This window comes from Bos javanicus, chromosome 24 (assembly GCF_032452875.1).
Source record: "Bos javanicus breed banteng chromosome 24, ARS-OSU_banteng_1.0, whole genome shotgun sequence".
In the NCBI taxonomy this organism is placed as follows: Eukaryota; Metazoa; Chordata; class Mammalia; order Artiodactyla; family Bovidae; genus Bos; species Bos javanicus.
In genome coordinates this window covers 28,893,822-28,910,753 of record NC_083891.1, presented here as the reverse complement: position 1 = coordinate 28,910,753, position 16,932 = coordinate 28,893,822, and the positions used below count along the sequence as shown (strand labels likewise).

General features: G+C 39.9%; 1 protein-coding gene across 1 annotated transcript in view; it reads right to left on the bottom strand.

Moving 5' to 3' along the window:
* The window catches only part of CDH2 (cadherin 2), a 250,820-nt gene that overhangs the window by 43,901 nt on the left and 189,987 nt on the right, over positions 1–16,932 (bottom strand). The window contains exons 6-9 of the mRNA XM_061399687.1: positions 14,205–14,349; positions 11,415–11,587; positions 2,474–2,611; positions 1,592–1,777 (exon numbers count right to left, since the gene is read on the bottom strand). Of these exons, the coding sequence (XP_061255671.1) occupies positions 1,592–1,777; positions 2,474–2,611; positions 11,415–11,587; positions 14,205–14,349 (642 nt within the window). The remainder of the gene's footprint in view (positions 1–1,591; positions 1,778–2,473; positions 2,612–11,414; positions 11,588–14,204; positions 14,350–16,932) is intronic.

The window sequence follows — 16,932 nt, the reverse complement described above, 5'->3', positions numbered from 1 at the left end:
GGAGAGTCTAAGAAAGACCAAGGGCAGAAGCTACTGAAAAAAATTGAAATTGGCACAGACCACACTAGTTTCTTCACCTAGACCACCTCCTCAACTCTAATTGAGAAATTTTTTTATTCTCATTCTAAAATCCCCAGTTCAACTTCCCTTTCTGAACTATTTTAAACAAGACAACAAAGAAGCCAGGAAATACAGAATTCTTTTGAGTGAGGGTACTAGACCCATGAAACATCGCTGACAATGTTTACTTATCTAAGATCTTTGGAAAAAAATGAAAGTGTTAGTCACTCAGTCATGTCTGACTCTTTGAGACCCAAGGACTGTAGCCCGCCAGGTTCCTCTGTCCATGGGATTTTCCAGGCAAGAATACTGGAATGGGTTGCCATTTCCTCCTCTAGCAAATCTTCCCAGCCCAGGGATCGAACCTGTGTCTCTTGCATTGGCAGGCAGATTGTTCACCACTAGGGCCACCGGGGAAGCCCAAGAGTGTTGGAATGGGAGGCAAAGATGCAAACTCTTGCCTGGGTGGCTTGAGAGTGATGCTCACTTCACAGAGGTTTTCCATTAGCACTGTCTATTTGTTACACGTGAAGTTAACATCCCTTTTACTTCCAGAACTCAGCTTTGTTTTACTTTTTGACAATGAAAAATTAGAAGAACCAATTTCTTAAAAATGGCATTTAAAAACGGCAAAGTAAATTCAAAACCTTTTAAGAGCGTAGGCCCTCTCATCGCCTACACTCATCTAGTTATACATTGGTGGTATTTTCTGGTTTGTTCCCTGAGCCAATATTCTAAAAGCAGCCTACAGACATAAGAATAGTAGGTGTGGGGAATCCTTCCTAATAGGTATCAGTTGGCCATCAAAACTCTATGATGTGGGACTTCCCTAGTAGTCCAGTGGTTAAGACTCTCAATGCATGGGGCACCAATTCAATACCTAGTCAGGAGACTAAGATCCCACATGCCAGACAGCATGACCCAGTCAAAATAAATAAAATAAAGAGATGTTACATATGTGTGTGTGTGTGTGTGTATATATATATATATATATATATATACACACATACAAAATTCCACAACATAACACTAACACATTGACTGCACTGACTGTTAACACTGCTGAGGACTGTTGTATATTCACTGTTAAAACACCCGGATGATTGAAAATCAATCATATTCCAGGGAGAGAGTGAGACTATGTTGGCCTTGGCATCAACATAAGTAAAAAATAACAAATGTGACTCCCCCAAATACATTAACTCTGATTTAGAGAGGGGCTTCCCTGGTGGCTCAGATGGTAAAGAATCTGCCTGCAATGTGGGAGACCTGGGTTCAATCTGTGGGTTGAGAAGATCCTTTGGAGAAGGGCATGGCAACGCACTCCAGTATTCTTGCCTAGAGAATCCCCATGGACAGAGAAGCCTAGCAGGCTGCAGTCCACGTGGTAGCAAACAGTTGGATGTGACTGAGCGACTCAGAACAGCATAGAGACGGTTGAAAGAAAATGTCCTGAGTCAATAACAAACTAAGCAGTGGGTGGCACATATGGTTGTGGCCGAGTGGCCACCAGAGAGACCATGGCACTTACTTTTACTACGGTGACTAAACCGTCGTTGCTGTTGGGGTCAGTTTGAATGGCAAAGCGGCCGGCGGGGTCTCCACCGCTGATTCTGTAGATGGCGTTCCAGGCCGGTGTGTGGGGCTGATCCTTATCTGTCACTGTTAGATTAGCGACGATGACATCTACCCTGTTTTCAGGGACTTCACCATAGAACTGCAAGAAAAGACAAAGCCGATTCAGAGCAGCGACGGGCACCCCTGAAGGACGGCGTGTCTCGATGATCACATTGCCCTGATTTTACTGCCCCATTAAATCTTTATTATCCACACTAAGCGAGGAGATTAGTAATGCAGGTAATCACAGCATTTATGTTTGACATTAAAAATACTATAACTCTATGTGGCCCTCAAATTATTTTTTTCCAAATTATGTTATAGTTTCATTAAAATTAAAATTTAAAATTAATTTCAGTAATAGTAAATTCTGTGAGTATCTGGATGATTCATGAGTGGGGGTCAGAAGAAAGGACTTGTCAAGGAAATCATTTTAGCCAAGAGATCATAATTATCTGCTGACAAAGTAGCATCAATCAGTCACATGGTTTGTGGACCTTAAGATATTTATGAATATTTTGTTAAAACAACCTAAAGTCTATTTAGGTCATTTCTTCCAGGCAGGATGTTTTAATAACTTTATCAGTGGACTTGGAGAGGACAAAAGAACAAATTAGTTTGGTGCTTCATTTAAAACTCTGGTGTAAGTGACAGAAAACATGGGAGTCAGCAGCCATTCTACAATGAGGTGAATGAAGCAAGTTCCGGCTCTATTTAACGCATCTGTCATTCATGACGAAACTTCGCGGTAATGGACCACAGCCCTCGAGTTCTGTGAGTGACAGTCTGTACTTACCGTCATGGCAGTAAACTCCGGAGGATTGTCGTTGACATCTGTCACCGTGATGACAGCCGTGGCTGTGTTGGAAAGGCCATATGTGGGATTGCCTTCCATGTCTGTAGCTTGAATTATTAACGTATACTGTTGTACTTTCTAAAAAGACATAAAGATAACAACTTAAATGAAACAAATTCCTCAAGAAGACATCACAGTTGTTCTGTAAGTGGCTCTTGATTACACCCAGAAAAGCACGGCATTATTCACTCTGATGAACAGGACTTGAAATTTCCCAAGTGGAGTTTACTTTAACTTGTGAAGCATAGGTCTGGTCCTTGTCTAGAGAGATTTAACTGGATGTTTTCACCTCGACTGGCGGAAAGGAACGCGTGGCAGATGTGTGAAATTCGCTGCTAAGCCGAAACTTCCATCTGGTTTCAGCTTTTCTTTTTCTTCCAAACTTCACAACACTGTCATCAAGCATTTCAGTCATGTGGTTTGTGTTTACTTTCTCAGATGTTAATTTCTACCCAGTTTAGGCTACTAAAAACAATCAAGAAACTTGAGAGGGAGAAGAAAGCATATATAATTCATAAGTATATATGCTTTCCTTTTATACCTCTTTACATATGTTCCTTCTATTATAGCAAAGTTGATGCAGTATTTTCTTCGGTGCACACTATTTACAACTATAGAGGAGACATATATTGTTAAATGAAGTGAAGACCAAAACAAAGAGTTTCTGTTTATATTCTTCATCTTGGAACCTAGTAGGCTTTTTTATAGTTGCCTTCTCAGTGGACCTCTGTCTGAGTACGACACTCACTGAGTCCACAGACCTATGATGAATATGGATATATTTTCATATAGATGGTTAATATCAAATTTGCATCACTGCTTTCAAATACCAGATTGAACTTTTTAAAGGGGAGTCAAGGTCAGTTGTAATGTATCTAACAGAAAAATCCTGAGAGTGTCTGAGACAGTCTACAGCACTGGCTGACTTAGTTTTATACTAGGAAAACCTAAACAAAATAAACTGGAGAAGGAAATGGCAACCCACTCCAGTATTCTTGCCTGGAGAATCCCATAGACAGAGGAGACTGGCAGGCTACGGTTCATGGGATCACAAGAGTCGGACACGACTTAGCAACTAAACCAAACCAAACCAAACAAATACCTAAAATCATTTGAAATCTCCATGGAAATTGGCACAGATAAAAAATACAGAGATCATTAAAAAACGCTAAAACATCCTGAACAATTAAACTCACTTCTTCATACAAAAAGATAAATGGTCACTGCAAAGACCGTTTCCCTTAATTCTAAATATAGCTGACATTATGAATGACCACTCTTGAGGGATTTGGGGAGCTGTGAGAGAACAGACACAAATTGTAGCTTTTGCTTTAGATGTTTGTGGGCAAGGCAAAGAAGGGGTAAGAGTGAAAGTCAAACCTCACACATTCAATTTTTAGCCTGCCCACCACTATGCCATGCCCACCACTATGCCAATCTCTTAGCAGTTATTTATTTCCATTCCTTTTCATTTGTCTTAAAAAAAAATACCCCACTTTTTTGAATGGAAAAAAAGAAACAAAGGAATAGGGCTGGTTGAGCCATTTTAATTTTTCTTAACCCATAACCCCTCACCATACTGCTTACATAGACTAAAACATTTCTCAATGATTTCCATTCCCAATCAAGAGTGTCATTTCAGCTTAATGCTCTCATGGTTATCAAGAGAATTTTGTAGGGTATTCTGTTCATCCTCCCAGCTGAAAATCATGAAAAATAAAAAAAAAATTGTTATGACTTTGAAATGCCATTTTTCTTGGCTGTTATTTTCAGAAACAGATGAGCATTATCAAAAAATATAAATATGTTTACAGAAGATAAAAAAAAACATACATTGCATTATGTGGAGATAATGGGTTTTTGTTAATATCTATTTTACAAAGATCTTTAGAATTATATAAGTATAATAAGCCCAATTTTCCACTGAGCTGAAATATTGGGATCAATAGCTAATACTTGAAATTTCCTATTGCTGCAAGCTAGTCTTGAGAATTCTAAGTTACAAAAGAACATTGTTATTTCTAAAATACAGTGTTTCCTCAAGTAAAGAAAAATGCCAACTTGTTAAATATCATAGTCTGAATTTAACTGCCTGATTGGTAAAACAATTTTACATTTAGTAAGGAAGACACAACAGTCTATGTTTTAGACTACCAAACTATTTAGAGCTTCTTGCCTAATTTAGTCACTGGGCATCTAGTTCTGAATGACTGATATTCAGATTTCATAAGAAGCTGACTTCCCACCCTCATAGTCCTGTGTCTGATCAAGGGAACTTTGCTTAAAAACATTTCCTTGCTTTCTGTTCTAGAAAGGATAAAATCTAACCTCCTCTCCTTGTTGTCAGTTCTTCCATCCCCTGACTCCCCTTTCCCACCAAAGCTCTCACTTTCCATTTTTCACCCCATATCTTGAGCTGTTTGTATTGGGTGGGCCACAAGGGTCATTTGGGTTTGGCCATAAGATGCACTGAAACACACAAATGTTTGGCCAACCCAATATCTATCTTCAAACGCATTTGCCTTTTCCTCAGCCTAAACCACTGCTTTTAAACTGGGGTGATTTTGCCCCCCACCCTCATCACCCCCAAGGACACCTGTCAATATCCTGAGACATTTCTGGTTGTAATAGCTGGGCGGTGCTACTGACATCTAATGTGTAGGGACCATAGATACTACTAAACACCTACAACGCACAGGACAGGCCCCCACAACAGAGGCTTATCCTGTCCAAAATGTCAATAGCGCCAAGGGTGAGAAACCCTGGCCCCGAACACCCTTTTCCCCTTTTTCTGAGTCTGGCAAGCACGAAGCTTAAAGTCACCCCAGAGATGATTTCTGAAAGTCCTTGAGGAAGAGTTGTTTTCCAACTCAGGACATACCTCTATCACCGCTTCCGTTATGAGGCTGTTATCAGTCCATCTGTCTGTCTTCCCCAGCTACATACATGCACACAGATCCCTCCTCAGGGCCACTGCTTTGCTGATATTTATGTCCCTGGTATATAACATAATGCTTGCCACAGTATAAGCAAGGAACAAATGCTTTTGAATTTGTGGCTGGATGGATGAATGTATGAGAAGCCTTGGACCTTGTGTGATACTATAAAAATAATTTCAAGTTTGGAAAAAACCATACATGGTTAGCTATCATTTATTCATTAAAATATACACTGGGAGCATAAGCTAGCTCATTGTATCCAAAACTACAAAACTGATTCATATGCCATCTTCTCAATTCTGCTATATCCTCATCTTTCTACAGCGTGAGTCACTTACTATTTATCTTGACAGGAACTCTCTTTTAAGAAACAATTTATTATAAAAGTACTGTAAATAGAAAACTAGCACCACTGACCATAAATATAACTAAAAATAAAGCCAATACAATGTTTGTGCTCTGGCAGTCTCTACTTGATGGAGTAAGCATCTAAAAGACTTGGGGTTCTCTGGCTTTCTCTAGATGTATCAGTTAAAATCACTATACTTATGTTACGTATTTTGAAACTACAGCACTGAACTAGAGTGCTCTAAGTGAATGAAGAGGTGAGAACATTCCGTCATCCACTTGGCACACATTTAATGAATGTCTACTGGATGCCAGACATTGTAGCATTTACCTGAATAAAATAATAAACAAAACCAGAGACAGCCTTGCTGCCGTTAAGAGCAAGAGACCAATGAAAGTGACAAATATGAATGGATCACGCGGCTAAATCTGCAATGCAACCATAGTAAGAGCAGGAGGAAGTGATGGGAGCAGTCTTTAAGAGGTGCATCTCAACCAGTCCTCCAAGCCTAGAGGGAAGAATAAATGCAAGATGAACTTGGTGGGTAAACTGAGAAGAACTTGATGAAATCAATCAGTGGATGGAGAGCAGGGCACAATGAAGTTGATCGTGATCTTGGGAAACTGGGGCGGGGGCGCTGGTCACGTTGGAAATTCCTCCGGAAGCACAGGTTTAGGGAGATGACAGGTTTGCTTTTGGATGCATTGGGTTAGGGGATGGACAAGTAAGTAGTATCATGAGATCCTAGGAGGGAAGTGCAGGTTTGTGACCCTGTTCAAATTCTTACATGCAAATTCCCCAGTTCCCTCATCTGTGAGGTAGGGCGACAGTACTATCTTCCTTATACATTTGTAGGCTAAACATTTTTTGAATGGTTACTGTATGCCGGCATTGTTCTATGGGCCTTGATAATAAAAACTGACATCTATTGAGAACAAGCACTAAGTATGAGCCACACTTTATGCTGTGTCTCAAAGTAAACTGATAAGGCAGGTGGACTATTTTTATCCTCATTTTACAGAGAAGGAAACCAAGGCTTAGGGGAGCAGGGAAGCACCCACTGACATGAGCTGTAAATAGCAGAAAAAAGACTTGAATCCAGCTCTCTCTGGATCCAGAGTCTGTACCAGTAACTGCTGCGCTGTGTGAGGGCTCTCCAATAAATGCACAGCGTGAGTGTGTCCTGAGACAGGGGAGCAGGTGGAAAGCCAGATTCCAAGGAGGCCAAGAATGGGTGGAGTGAAGGGCAAGTATGGCTGCCCCTGGGAGTGTGGTGTTGACACGAAGAGGAAAATCTAATAACTTGAACTTTTCTTCCAGGTTCCAGTTCAGGGTGAAAAGAAGAGGAACACAGGGACCTCACTGAATATCAGGAGCTGGAAGGCAGATAAGATGTCCATGGAACACAGTCTGTGTATCTGGAGGAACACAGGCCATTATGGGTAGGTAGCCCAGGGAGGGGCTGAGGGCGGCTCTCAGAGACCAGGTATTAGCCTGTTCTAGAGGAAGATGGCAAAGGAATCTTCAGGCAGAAGAAACAACAGACACAGAAGAACAGATAAGCTCAGATCTGTACAAGGACGGGCATGTGGTGGTATGGGCGGAAGCCAGCACTGGCTTCCTAGCAGGAAGTAAAGAATTCTAGGAGCTCAGACTAAGGAAGGCTTTGGGACCAGCATCCTAGAGGGTCTGGGGCACCACGTTGAAGAGCTCTGACTTCAGGCTGTGGGTCTTGTAGAGCCCTTCAACCAGAGGGGAGACTCAGCTGGTCGAGGATTATGAAGGAACCAGTCGGGTTTCTAGGAAAGACCCTTCAGAGGAGGGAAGACCAAGACCACAGAAGATAAGAGAACATTCCTTTAGGAAAGAACTCAGAATTGAGAGCCCAAGTGAAAGTATTACTTGGCTTGGAAAACAGGAAGTGTAATTCTTTCCTTGCTATGAGAAAAATTATGAGAAGTCAAAGTAATGGTGATCACTCACTGGATGTTGAGGCTAGATCTATGACGGCCATGGGAAAAGGAAAACTAACATGCGTTGGACACTGTGCTGAATGCTATATGCTTCGTGTTATGTAATCCTTCCAATTGTCCCATGAAGTAGATGTAATATTATTACCTCCATTTACAGATGGGGGAGCTGAGGTTTCAGGTTAAGACACTAAAGGTCAAATAGCCCATACCAGGTAAAGCCAGAATTATTCAAAGCAGAGGGTAACTCATCAGTAGTCCTGACCAAAAAGGGCAGGAGATGGACATATAAAAGCTGGAGTAAAGAAGAAAATGCCAGGAATGGTTACCACCAACTCAAGCAACAAGAAGTCAGATTGATAAACAACAAGTTCAGTTCAGTTCAGTCACTCAGTTGTGTCCGACTCTTTGCGATCCCATGAATCGCAGCACAACAAGGCCCTACTATAAAGCACAAGGAACTAGACTCACTATCCAGCAATGAACCATATACATGTGTGCGTGTGTGCTCAGCCGCTCAGCCGTGTCTCACTCTTTGCAGCCCTATGGACTGTAGCCCACCACGGGATTTTCCAGGCAAGAATACTGTAGTGGGTTGCCATTTCCTCCTCCAGGGGATCTTCCCCACCCAGGGAGAGAACCTGTGTCTCCAGCAGCTCCTGCAGTGGCAGGCAGATTCTGCCGAGTCACCTGAGAATCCCAAACTATATATATATATAATAGATAGATAGATAAATATATATATGGGCTTCTTTGGTGGCTCAGTTGGTAAAGAATACGCCTGCAATGGGGGAGACCTTGGTACGATCCCTGGTTGGGAAGATCCCCTGGAGGAGGAGATGACAACCCACTCCAGTATTCTTGCCTAGAGAACCCCATGGACAGAGGAGCTTGGCAGGCTACAGTCCATGGGGTCACAAAGAATCAGACATGACTGAGCGACTAAGCACAACACGGCACATTATATATATGTGTGTATATATATATATATATACACACACACACAAACATATAACTGAATCACTTTGTTGTACAGCAGAAATTAACACATTGTAAAACAACTATACTTTAATAAAATAAATTTAAAAAATATATTTAGAAAACTAAAAGATAAAAAGTAAAGAAATCAGATGGAGATTAAAAAACTGAAGACTGGCGAGTGTCGTGCGTGAAGCTTTAGGTCTGCAGAACCCCCAAAATTGGAATTTTTTAAAACCTGGAGATGAAAGGAAAAGAAAAAGCTAAATCACGGTAAGCATTTCAATGATTAGGCGTTCAATCACTTAAAGGTGTCGTCCATCCTGGGAGGATGACAACGGAAATGACTTTGGACAGAAAGAAAACTGTGAAATCTAATAGAAATAAAAGCATCTCCAGCTTACATGAGGCCTGGAGAAGTCAGCATAATTTATCCCTGGCCTCAGGCAGAATTACCATAAACCATCTGACATAGATATATTTTGCCATGTTAAATGACTTTCAAAAAAGGAAGGTTTTCCATAATTTTCCCTAGTAACTCATTGTTGTGTTTAATAGCGTCACTGTCAAGAAGCAATTTCTCATGCTGTATCTAACTTGTGATTCTATAGCTTTGAATTCATGTCCACTTTCATTTCATCGGGTTGTGCATAGCTGCTTCCGGCCACCGCAAGATATACTTAACCAAAGTATAGCCTGACTTGCAACTTTCACCCCCTAAACTAAATACAGTCTCTTTGATTTTTAAATACGGTTGGTTTGCTTTGGCAAAACTATCTTTCATTCTCTATGCCTCTTGCTTTTCATAAAACATCCAGGCTAAATGTGATAGGAATATTACTATATGAAAACAAGATGAAGTCCCATTTCTGTATCTCACAATGAGAGTGTGAAATGAAAGAGAAATATTAGGTTTGGGAGATGAGCTATATACCTCCTTAGGATGTGAGCAGCCTGGCACTTCCGAGAATATTAAAAAAATATGCTATATTTTCCTATAAAATACAGTATTCATGCTGAATTTATTGACATTTAAGAATAGTATTTTATACAGTAATGGAAGAGGTGAAAAGATATACATGTTCCAGATATCACTGAACTAAAGGTACTACTGCAAAGCTAAATTTCAGCAATCTCTGGTGCAAACCATTTCTAGAGCAACAGGAATACCGTACTAGCCATCCATTTGACTCCTAAGGAAGGCTCTGGGCTCAATTGTGAATTAAGTAATCTTGATTGGCTCATATTACTTTATTAAAGTGTTGCCACCTCTATCTTGCGTACATAATGAATTGAAATAGTAATGTTTTCTTCGATCCAATTCAAGTGGATGCTACTTACTAAGACAAATAAAACGTCATAAAAACCAAGCCCTAAAATCCTTGTCAATAATATTTATGATGGTAGGTCTAATGTTTCCTTTTGACACACATAACACGAGGTCTCATTACGATAGAAGCTGGCTCAGCCAGAAACCTACAAGCACAGATCTCTATGAGTCGGCACTTTGACAATTCACTCACACAATGATTACTGACAATCAATAATGACCTTGAGAATCGCTAAGAAAATGGTTAGAACAGAATGGAGAGAGGGTATAGGAAAATTCAGTAGGGCTGGAGTTTTCAGGAAAGGATATAAGCAGGGCTTGAAAGGCAACGTGAAGAACTGGAGGGTTCAAAATCAAGAAAAAGGGGCAAGAGGTTCCTGGCAGAAGGAATCATGTGAACAGAACACAGCAGGGTGCCACAGGACGGTGGGCTCACTCTGTCAGAGCGAGATGACCCTTCTAGCAGGAATGAAACACCCATTCCTTCTCAGGCTGTGATCCGACATAATATTTCAATACTGTCAACACTGTATGCCTTTACAACAAAATATACACCCGAAGTGTGTTTCTCTGTGTTTATAGCTTTAAAGCCCTGTCAGTGGACTGCAGGCAGTTCTTGGTGTTCAAACCTCTTAAGTTCATCTTAGAGTTAAAGAGAGAGTGATCATCTCTTCTGTACTAAATCAAGGATCACACACAAAAAAAAAAAACCCTCATCACACGTGTCATTTGTACCCTCTTCAAAATATGAATGTTAAAAATTACCCTAAATGTATGTACACTTTATTTGGGCACGATTTTTCATTTAATTCCTCATCAAATCTTTTGAGTATGAGGGAAAACAGAAAATGCAAAGAAGTTTAAAAAGTAGATACCAGAAGGTTACTGGCTTAACTTAGTCAATGACCACCCTAAATATTACATGGACCAGCAATGATTTATCCAGTTTACATACATCATTTAACCAACTTGAAATTCTGTAAAAGAGTACAGTTGATTTCTTCATGACCATGAACACATGAATAATCTCGTGGAGATGTTATTGAGTGTGCGCTTAGTTGCTCAGTCGTGTCTGACTCTTTGTGACCCCGTAGATCGTAGCCCACCAGGCTCCTCTGTCCATGGGACTTCCCAGGCAAGAATATTGGAGTCATTTCTTTCTCCAAGGGATCTTTTCGACCCAGGGATCGAACCCACGTCTCCTGCATTGGCAGGGGGACTCTTTTGTCTCCACTGAGCCTGGAGACAAGATAGATGTGAGCCAGTGCACTTTTAAGATTACAAGCAAATTCAATACAGATTTCAGTTGGCTTACTTCTCTGTCAAGTCCAGCTGCCACCGTGATAATGTCCCCAGTCTCATTGTTGATTGTAAACATGTTGGGCGAAGGGGTGCTTGGCGCCTGGGACAGGATTCTGTACCTCAACATCCCATTGAGGGCATTTGGATCGTCAGCATCAATCGCAGTGACCGTCATCACATATGTTCCTAGACAGCAGACATGGAAAATGAATGGTTGCCTTTCATGTCAGGGTCTCCCAAACAGAAGGGATATTTACCTTCTTCATCAATCTTCATTCCACTTTTTCTCTTTTACAAAATAACTTCTGTTTTTAAAAATGTGGACCATTTTTAAAGTCTTTAGCAAATTTGTTACAGTGTTGCTCTCATTTTGTTTTGGTGTTTTGACCAAGAGGCAGGTAGGATCTTGGCTCCCTGACTAGGGATCAAACCTGCATTGGCATGTGAAATCTTAACCACTGGATCACCAAGGAAGTCCCTTTCCATTTTTTCAGACCAACATTTAATCATTTAGCCTTGATTAAAACACTATTGATAAGAACAGAACTCACTTCAAAAAATATAAACTATAGTTGAGTTGCTTGAAAGGAAAATGGTTAAAAAAATTTTTTTTACAGATGTATAAAGACTAAATGTTTCCATATACTTAAAAGACAAATTCACTATATGATTCAAAGAAAGGATCCCTTCAGATATATATCTTATATATCCTTTTGTCTATATAAAATGCAAATAATAAGTAACATAGATGTCATTTGAAACATCTTTTATGGCCACCGATTCCTTCCCTCTGCTGTTTTTTTTTTTCCGTTGTGCAGTAGAATCTAAAATGTCATGTGGGGTATGATTCTCCACAAAGCCTAAGTCACTTTGTGAAAGTAAGCCAAGTATGCTTACTTGGCTTACGTAACAACACATACTCCATTTACTGAGGTCATGAGGAATCATTCCATGCATGACTGTTTTGGTACACTGAATAGGGGGTTTTGCACTGGGGTTCATTATTTCCGAGGAGATTAAAAGAACATTGTAACAAACTCAGGGACTCAAATTTATTAGATATCGTGGAAAGGAAGTCTACAAACCATTACGATCAAATGCATTCAAACTAGTTAGACAAACTGAAATTGAGAAGTAGAGAGAAAATGTTATTATTTAAGATGGTTTGCTCCATGCAATTTTTTTAAGACTTGGATTATAAAATGTTACATCTCCAGGCTACCTTCTTCTTTAGTACTCTTAAGATCAGTTTGATTTAGTGCCTTTACAGCTAGTGTTCCCTCTACAGGGTACATTTTTTTTTTTTTCGCTCCAGAATTAACTAAGGCTTGTTCACATACTTCAAATCTCTTTTCAGAGCTTGTCCTTCTGAACAAGGCATCCTATTTGACTATGTACCAAGTTTAATTTTTTTTTTTCCAAAACTTTATTTTTTTCCCTAAAACATGTGCTTGCTTGTTTGCCTTTTACTGTTCTCCTCTACTAGATTTTAAGCTCCAACAGGGCACAACTAACTTATCACGGCTGCATCTACAGTGCTGGAGCAACGTCTGGCATACAGTATGTGCTCTATAAACATCTGCTGACGCTGATGTATGGAACAGTCTTATGGACTCTGTGGGAGAGGGAGAGGGTGGGAAGATTTGGGAGAATGGCATTGAAACATGTAAAATATCATGTATGAAACGAGATGCCAGTCCAGGTTCAAGGCACGATACTGGATGCTTGGGGCTAGTGCACTGGGACGACCCAGAGGGATGGTATGGGGAGGGAGGAGGGAGGAGGGTTCAGGATGGGGAGCACATGTATACCTGTGATGGATTCATTTTGATATTTGGCAAAACTAATACAATTATGCAAAGTTTAAAAATAAAATAAAATTAAAAAAAATAAACATCTGCTGAATGAATGGTTAAAACAAAACAAAACAAAAAATGTGTTTTGGAATCTTGAACCAAAATATTGCTTACAACATTGTATTTTAGTTTAACTTAAGATTCATGACTCTATCAAATCTTGCCTAGAAGGATGTTTTCAAACTTACAGAACAAGTGCAGGAAATCGACTCATGAAATGTCTTTACATTTCCTGATCATTCAGAGTCATTTATTTACGGGAAGGCTTTATGGAAATGCATGTGCATATGCATAGTAAATATACCTGTAATGATTTATTTTTGGTAATTTTTATGAAATGATAATTCTATAAAATTGGAAATAATAGAGGAAAAAGGACCAATGAATGATTTTAAAAAACCAAGAGCCTTTCCCAGGCAAAAAAGCACAACGTTTATTTATCCTTAGAATATATGTATAAGCCTTGTGTTTTAGTAAAGATATGTTTAACATGCTTTGATTTTTTTTTTCCTGTATTTTAAAATACTGACGAACTCGACTCTAAAATGTGACTCAGACAGAGCTACAGATGGTTGAACTTCCCGCACAGCCCTGCCTTCCCACCCCAGCTGCCCCCACCCCTCTACTCTTCTGAGATACAGACAAGTGTATCTGAACCAGGAAAAGTGCCAGTTTAAGACACAGTTATATCTATAAATTGGCTTATGTACAAACCAGTATAGATGGTGAAGGAAATATATAGCGTTAAGTTTAAATGTCGAGGCTTTCTTAAATTCAAAATTAAATTTAAAAAATTAAATATAATGAATTAAGTCTTGCCTAAAAGCAGCATGAATGAAAGAAAATGACACTAAAGGCTCACATGATTTCTCATCTAGCTTATATATGAGGGCTGGATAACATTGTATTTCCTCAAAGAACCTCCAAATTATGATCTTCCAACTTACCCGGCTTTGATCCCTCAGGAACTGTCCCATTCCAAACCTGGTGTAAGAACTCAGGTCTGTTATCATTCATGTCAATAACGTTGATGACAATGTCGATGGGGTTCTCCACTTGGTTTCCATTAATATCCACTGCATGTGCCCTCAACTGCAAGAGTAATTAGAAAATGAAATGATTTAATGGATTTAGGTCTCCTGTGAGAAGATAAAAGATACCATAACCATAGCCATAAACAGCACAGATGGATGAAAACCAAAAGCTATTCTTCCCATCAAAATTCAAGTTAGCCAAACAATATTCTTAAGGGAGATATAGCTGATAGGCATCTGGCTCAGAGCTCTATGACTCTAATCTGTATACAAAAGAGTGAAGCAGAAACGATCCACCTTTGAAGGCAAAGAAATTGAGCTTCAGAAAAGCTAAGTAACTTTACTCAGTTTATTGACAGAGCCCCTGTCCTAAGCCAGTTCTGTCCAGCTTCCAAATCCTTTCGCTAAATCCATACAAAAGAGTCAGGATAATTAAAAATGTGGAACTGGCCTAAAGAAGTCACAGAGAACAAGAGAAAAGATGAGAATTCGGAAAGAATGAAGTGTGCACACGGAATTTTGACTCTTTTTATTGTAAAAGTCATTCATTCATAAACAGTAAAAGTACATAAGACAGTTTATTCCTCTCCCAAGGTTGAGTTCTCAGTATTACAGGTATTCTTCTAGAAATTTTATCTTTTTTCTTCCTTTGTAAACAAATATAATCACTCAGTTACTCCTGGCAATATATCTTCAAAATCTTTTCATCCAGCACATAGAAAACCATTTCAATCTTTTTAAAGGCTGTGTAGTGTTCCATTGAATTGTTTCTTCTTAAAGGCGATGCTTCTATGATTTTCCTGTTAAGTATGATGCTGGCTACTGGTTTCTGCTGGATATGCTTTATCAACTTAAAGAAGCATTAACATATCTTTTTTTTCAATTTTGAGGTTATTTAGCACATGAAATGAATAGAAGAGAAGCAAAAAGCAAAGGAGAAAAGGAAAGATATAAGCATCTGAATGCAGAGTTCCAAAGAATAGCAAGAAGAGATAAGAAAGCCTTCCTCAGCAATCAGTGCAAAGAAATAGAGGAAAACAACAGAATGGGAAAGACTAGAGATCTCTTCAAGAAAATTAGAGATACCAAGGGGACACTTCATGCAAAGATGGGCTCGATAAAGGACAGAAATGGTATGGACCTAACAGAAGCAGAAGATATTAAGAAGAGGTGGCAAGAATACACAGAAGAACTGTACAAAAAGATTTTCATGACCCAGATAATCATGATGATGTGATCACTGACCTAGAGCCAGACATCCTGGAATGTGAAGTCAAGTGGGCCTTAGAAAGCACCACTACGAACAAAGCTAGTGGAGGTGATGGAATTCCAGTTGAGCTATTTCAAATCCTGAAAGATGATGCTGGGAAAGTGCTGCACTCAATATGCCAGCAAATGTGGAAAACTCAGCAGTGGCCACAGGACTGGAAAAGGTCAGTTTTCATTCCAATCCCAAAGAAAGGCAATGCCAAAGAATGCTCAAACTACTGCACAATTGCACTCATCTCACAGGCTAGTAAAGTAATGCTCAAAATTCTCCAAGCCAGGCTTCAGCAATACGTGAACTGTGAACTTCCAGATGTTCAAGCTGGTTTTAGAAAAAGCAGAGGAACCAGAGATCAAATTGCCAACATACGCTGGATGGTCAAAAAAGCAAGAGAGTTCCAGAAATCATCTATTTCTGCTTATTGACTATGCCAAAGCCTTTGACTGTGTGGATCACAATAAACTGTGGAAAATTCTGAAAGAGATGGGAATACCAGACCACCTGATCTGCCTCTTGAGAACTCTGTATGCAGGTTAGGAAGCAACAGTTAGAACTGGACATGGAACAACAGACTGGTTCCAAATAGGAAAAGGAGTACGTCAAGGCTGTATATTGTCACCCTGCTTATTTAACTTATATGCAGAATACATCATGAGAAACGCTGGACTGGAAGAAGCACAAGCTGGAATCAAGACTGCCGGGAGAAATATCAATAACCTCAGATATGCAGATGACACCACCCTTATGGCAGAAAGTGAAGAGGAACTAAAAAGCCTCTTGATTAAAATGAAAGTGGAGAGTGAAAAAGTTGGCTTAAAGCTCAACATTCAGAAAATGAGGATCATGGCATCTGGTCCCATCACTTCATGGGAAATAGATGGGGAAACATTGGAAACAGTGTCGGACTTTATTTTTGGGGGCTCCAAAATCACTGCAGATGGTGACTGCAGCCACGAAATTAAAAGACGCTTACTCCTTGGAAGGAAAGTTATGACCAACCTAGATAGCATATTCAAAAGCAGAGACATTACTTTGCCAATAAAGGTCCGTCTAGTCAAGGCTATGGTTTTCCCAGTGGTCATGTATGGATGTGAGAGTTGGACTGTGAAGAAGGCTGAGCGCCGAAGAATTGATGCTTTTGAACTGTGGTGTTGGAGAAGACTCTTGAGAGTCCCTTGGACTGCACGGAGATCCAACCAGTCCATTCTGAAGGAGATCAGCCCTGGGATTTCTTTGGAAGGAATGATGCTAAAGCTGAAACTCCAGTACTTTGGCCACCTCATGTGACGAGTTGACTCATTGGAAAAGACTCTGATGCTGGGAGGGATTGGGGGCAGGAGGAGAAGGGGACAACAGAGGATGAGATGGCTGGAT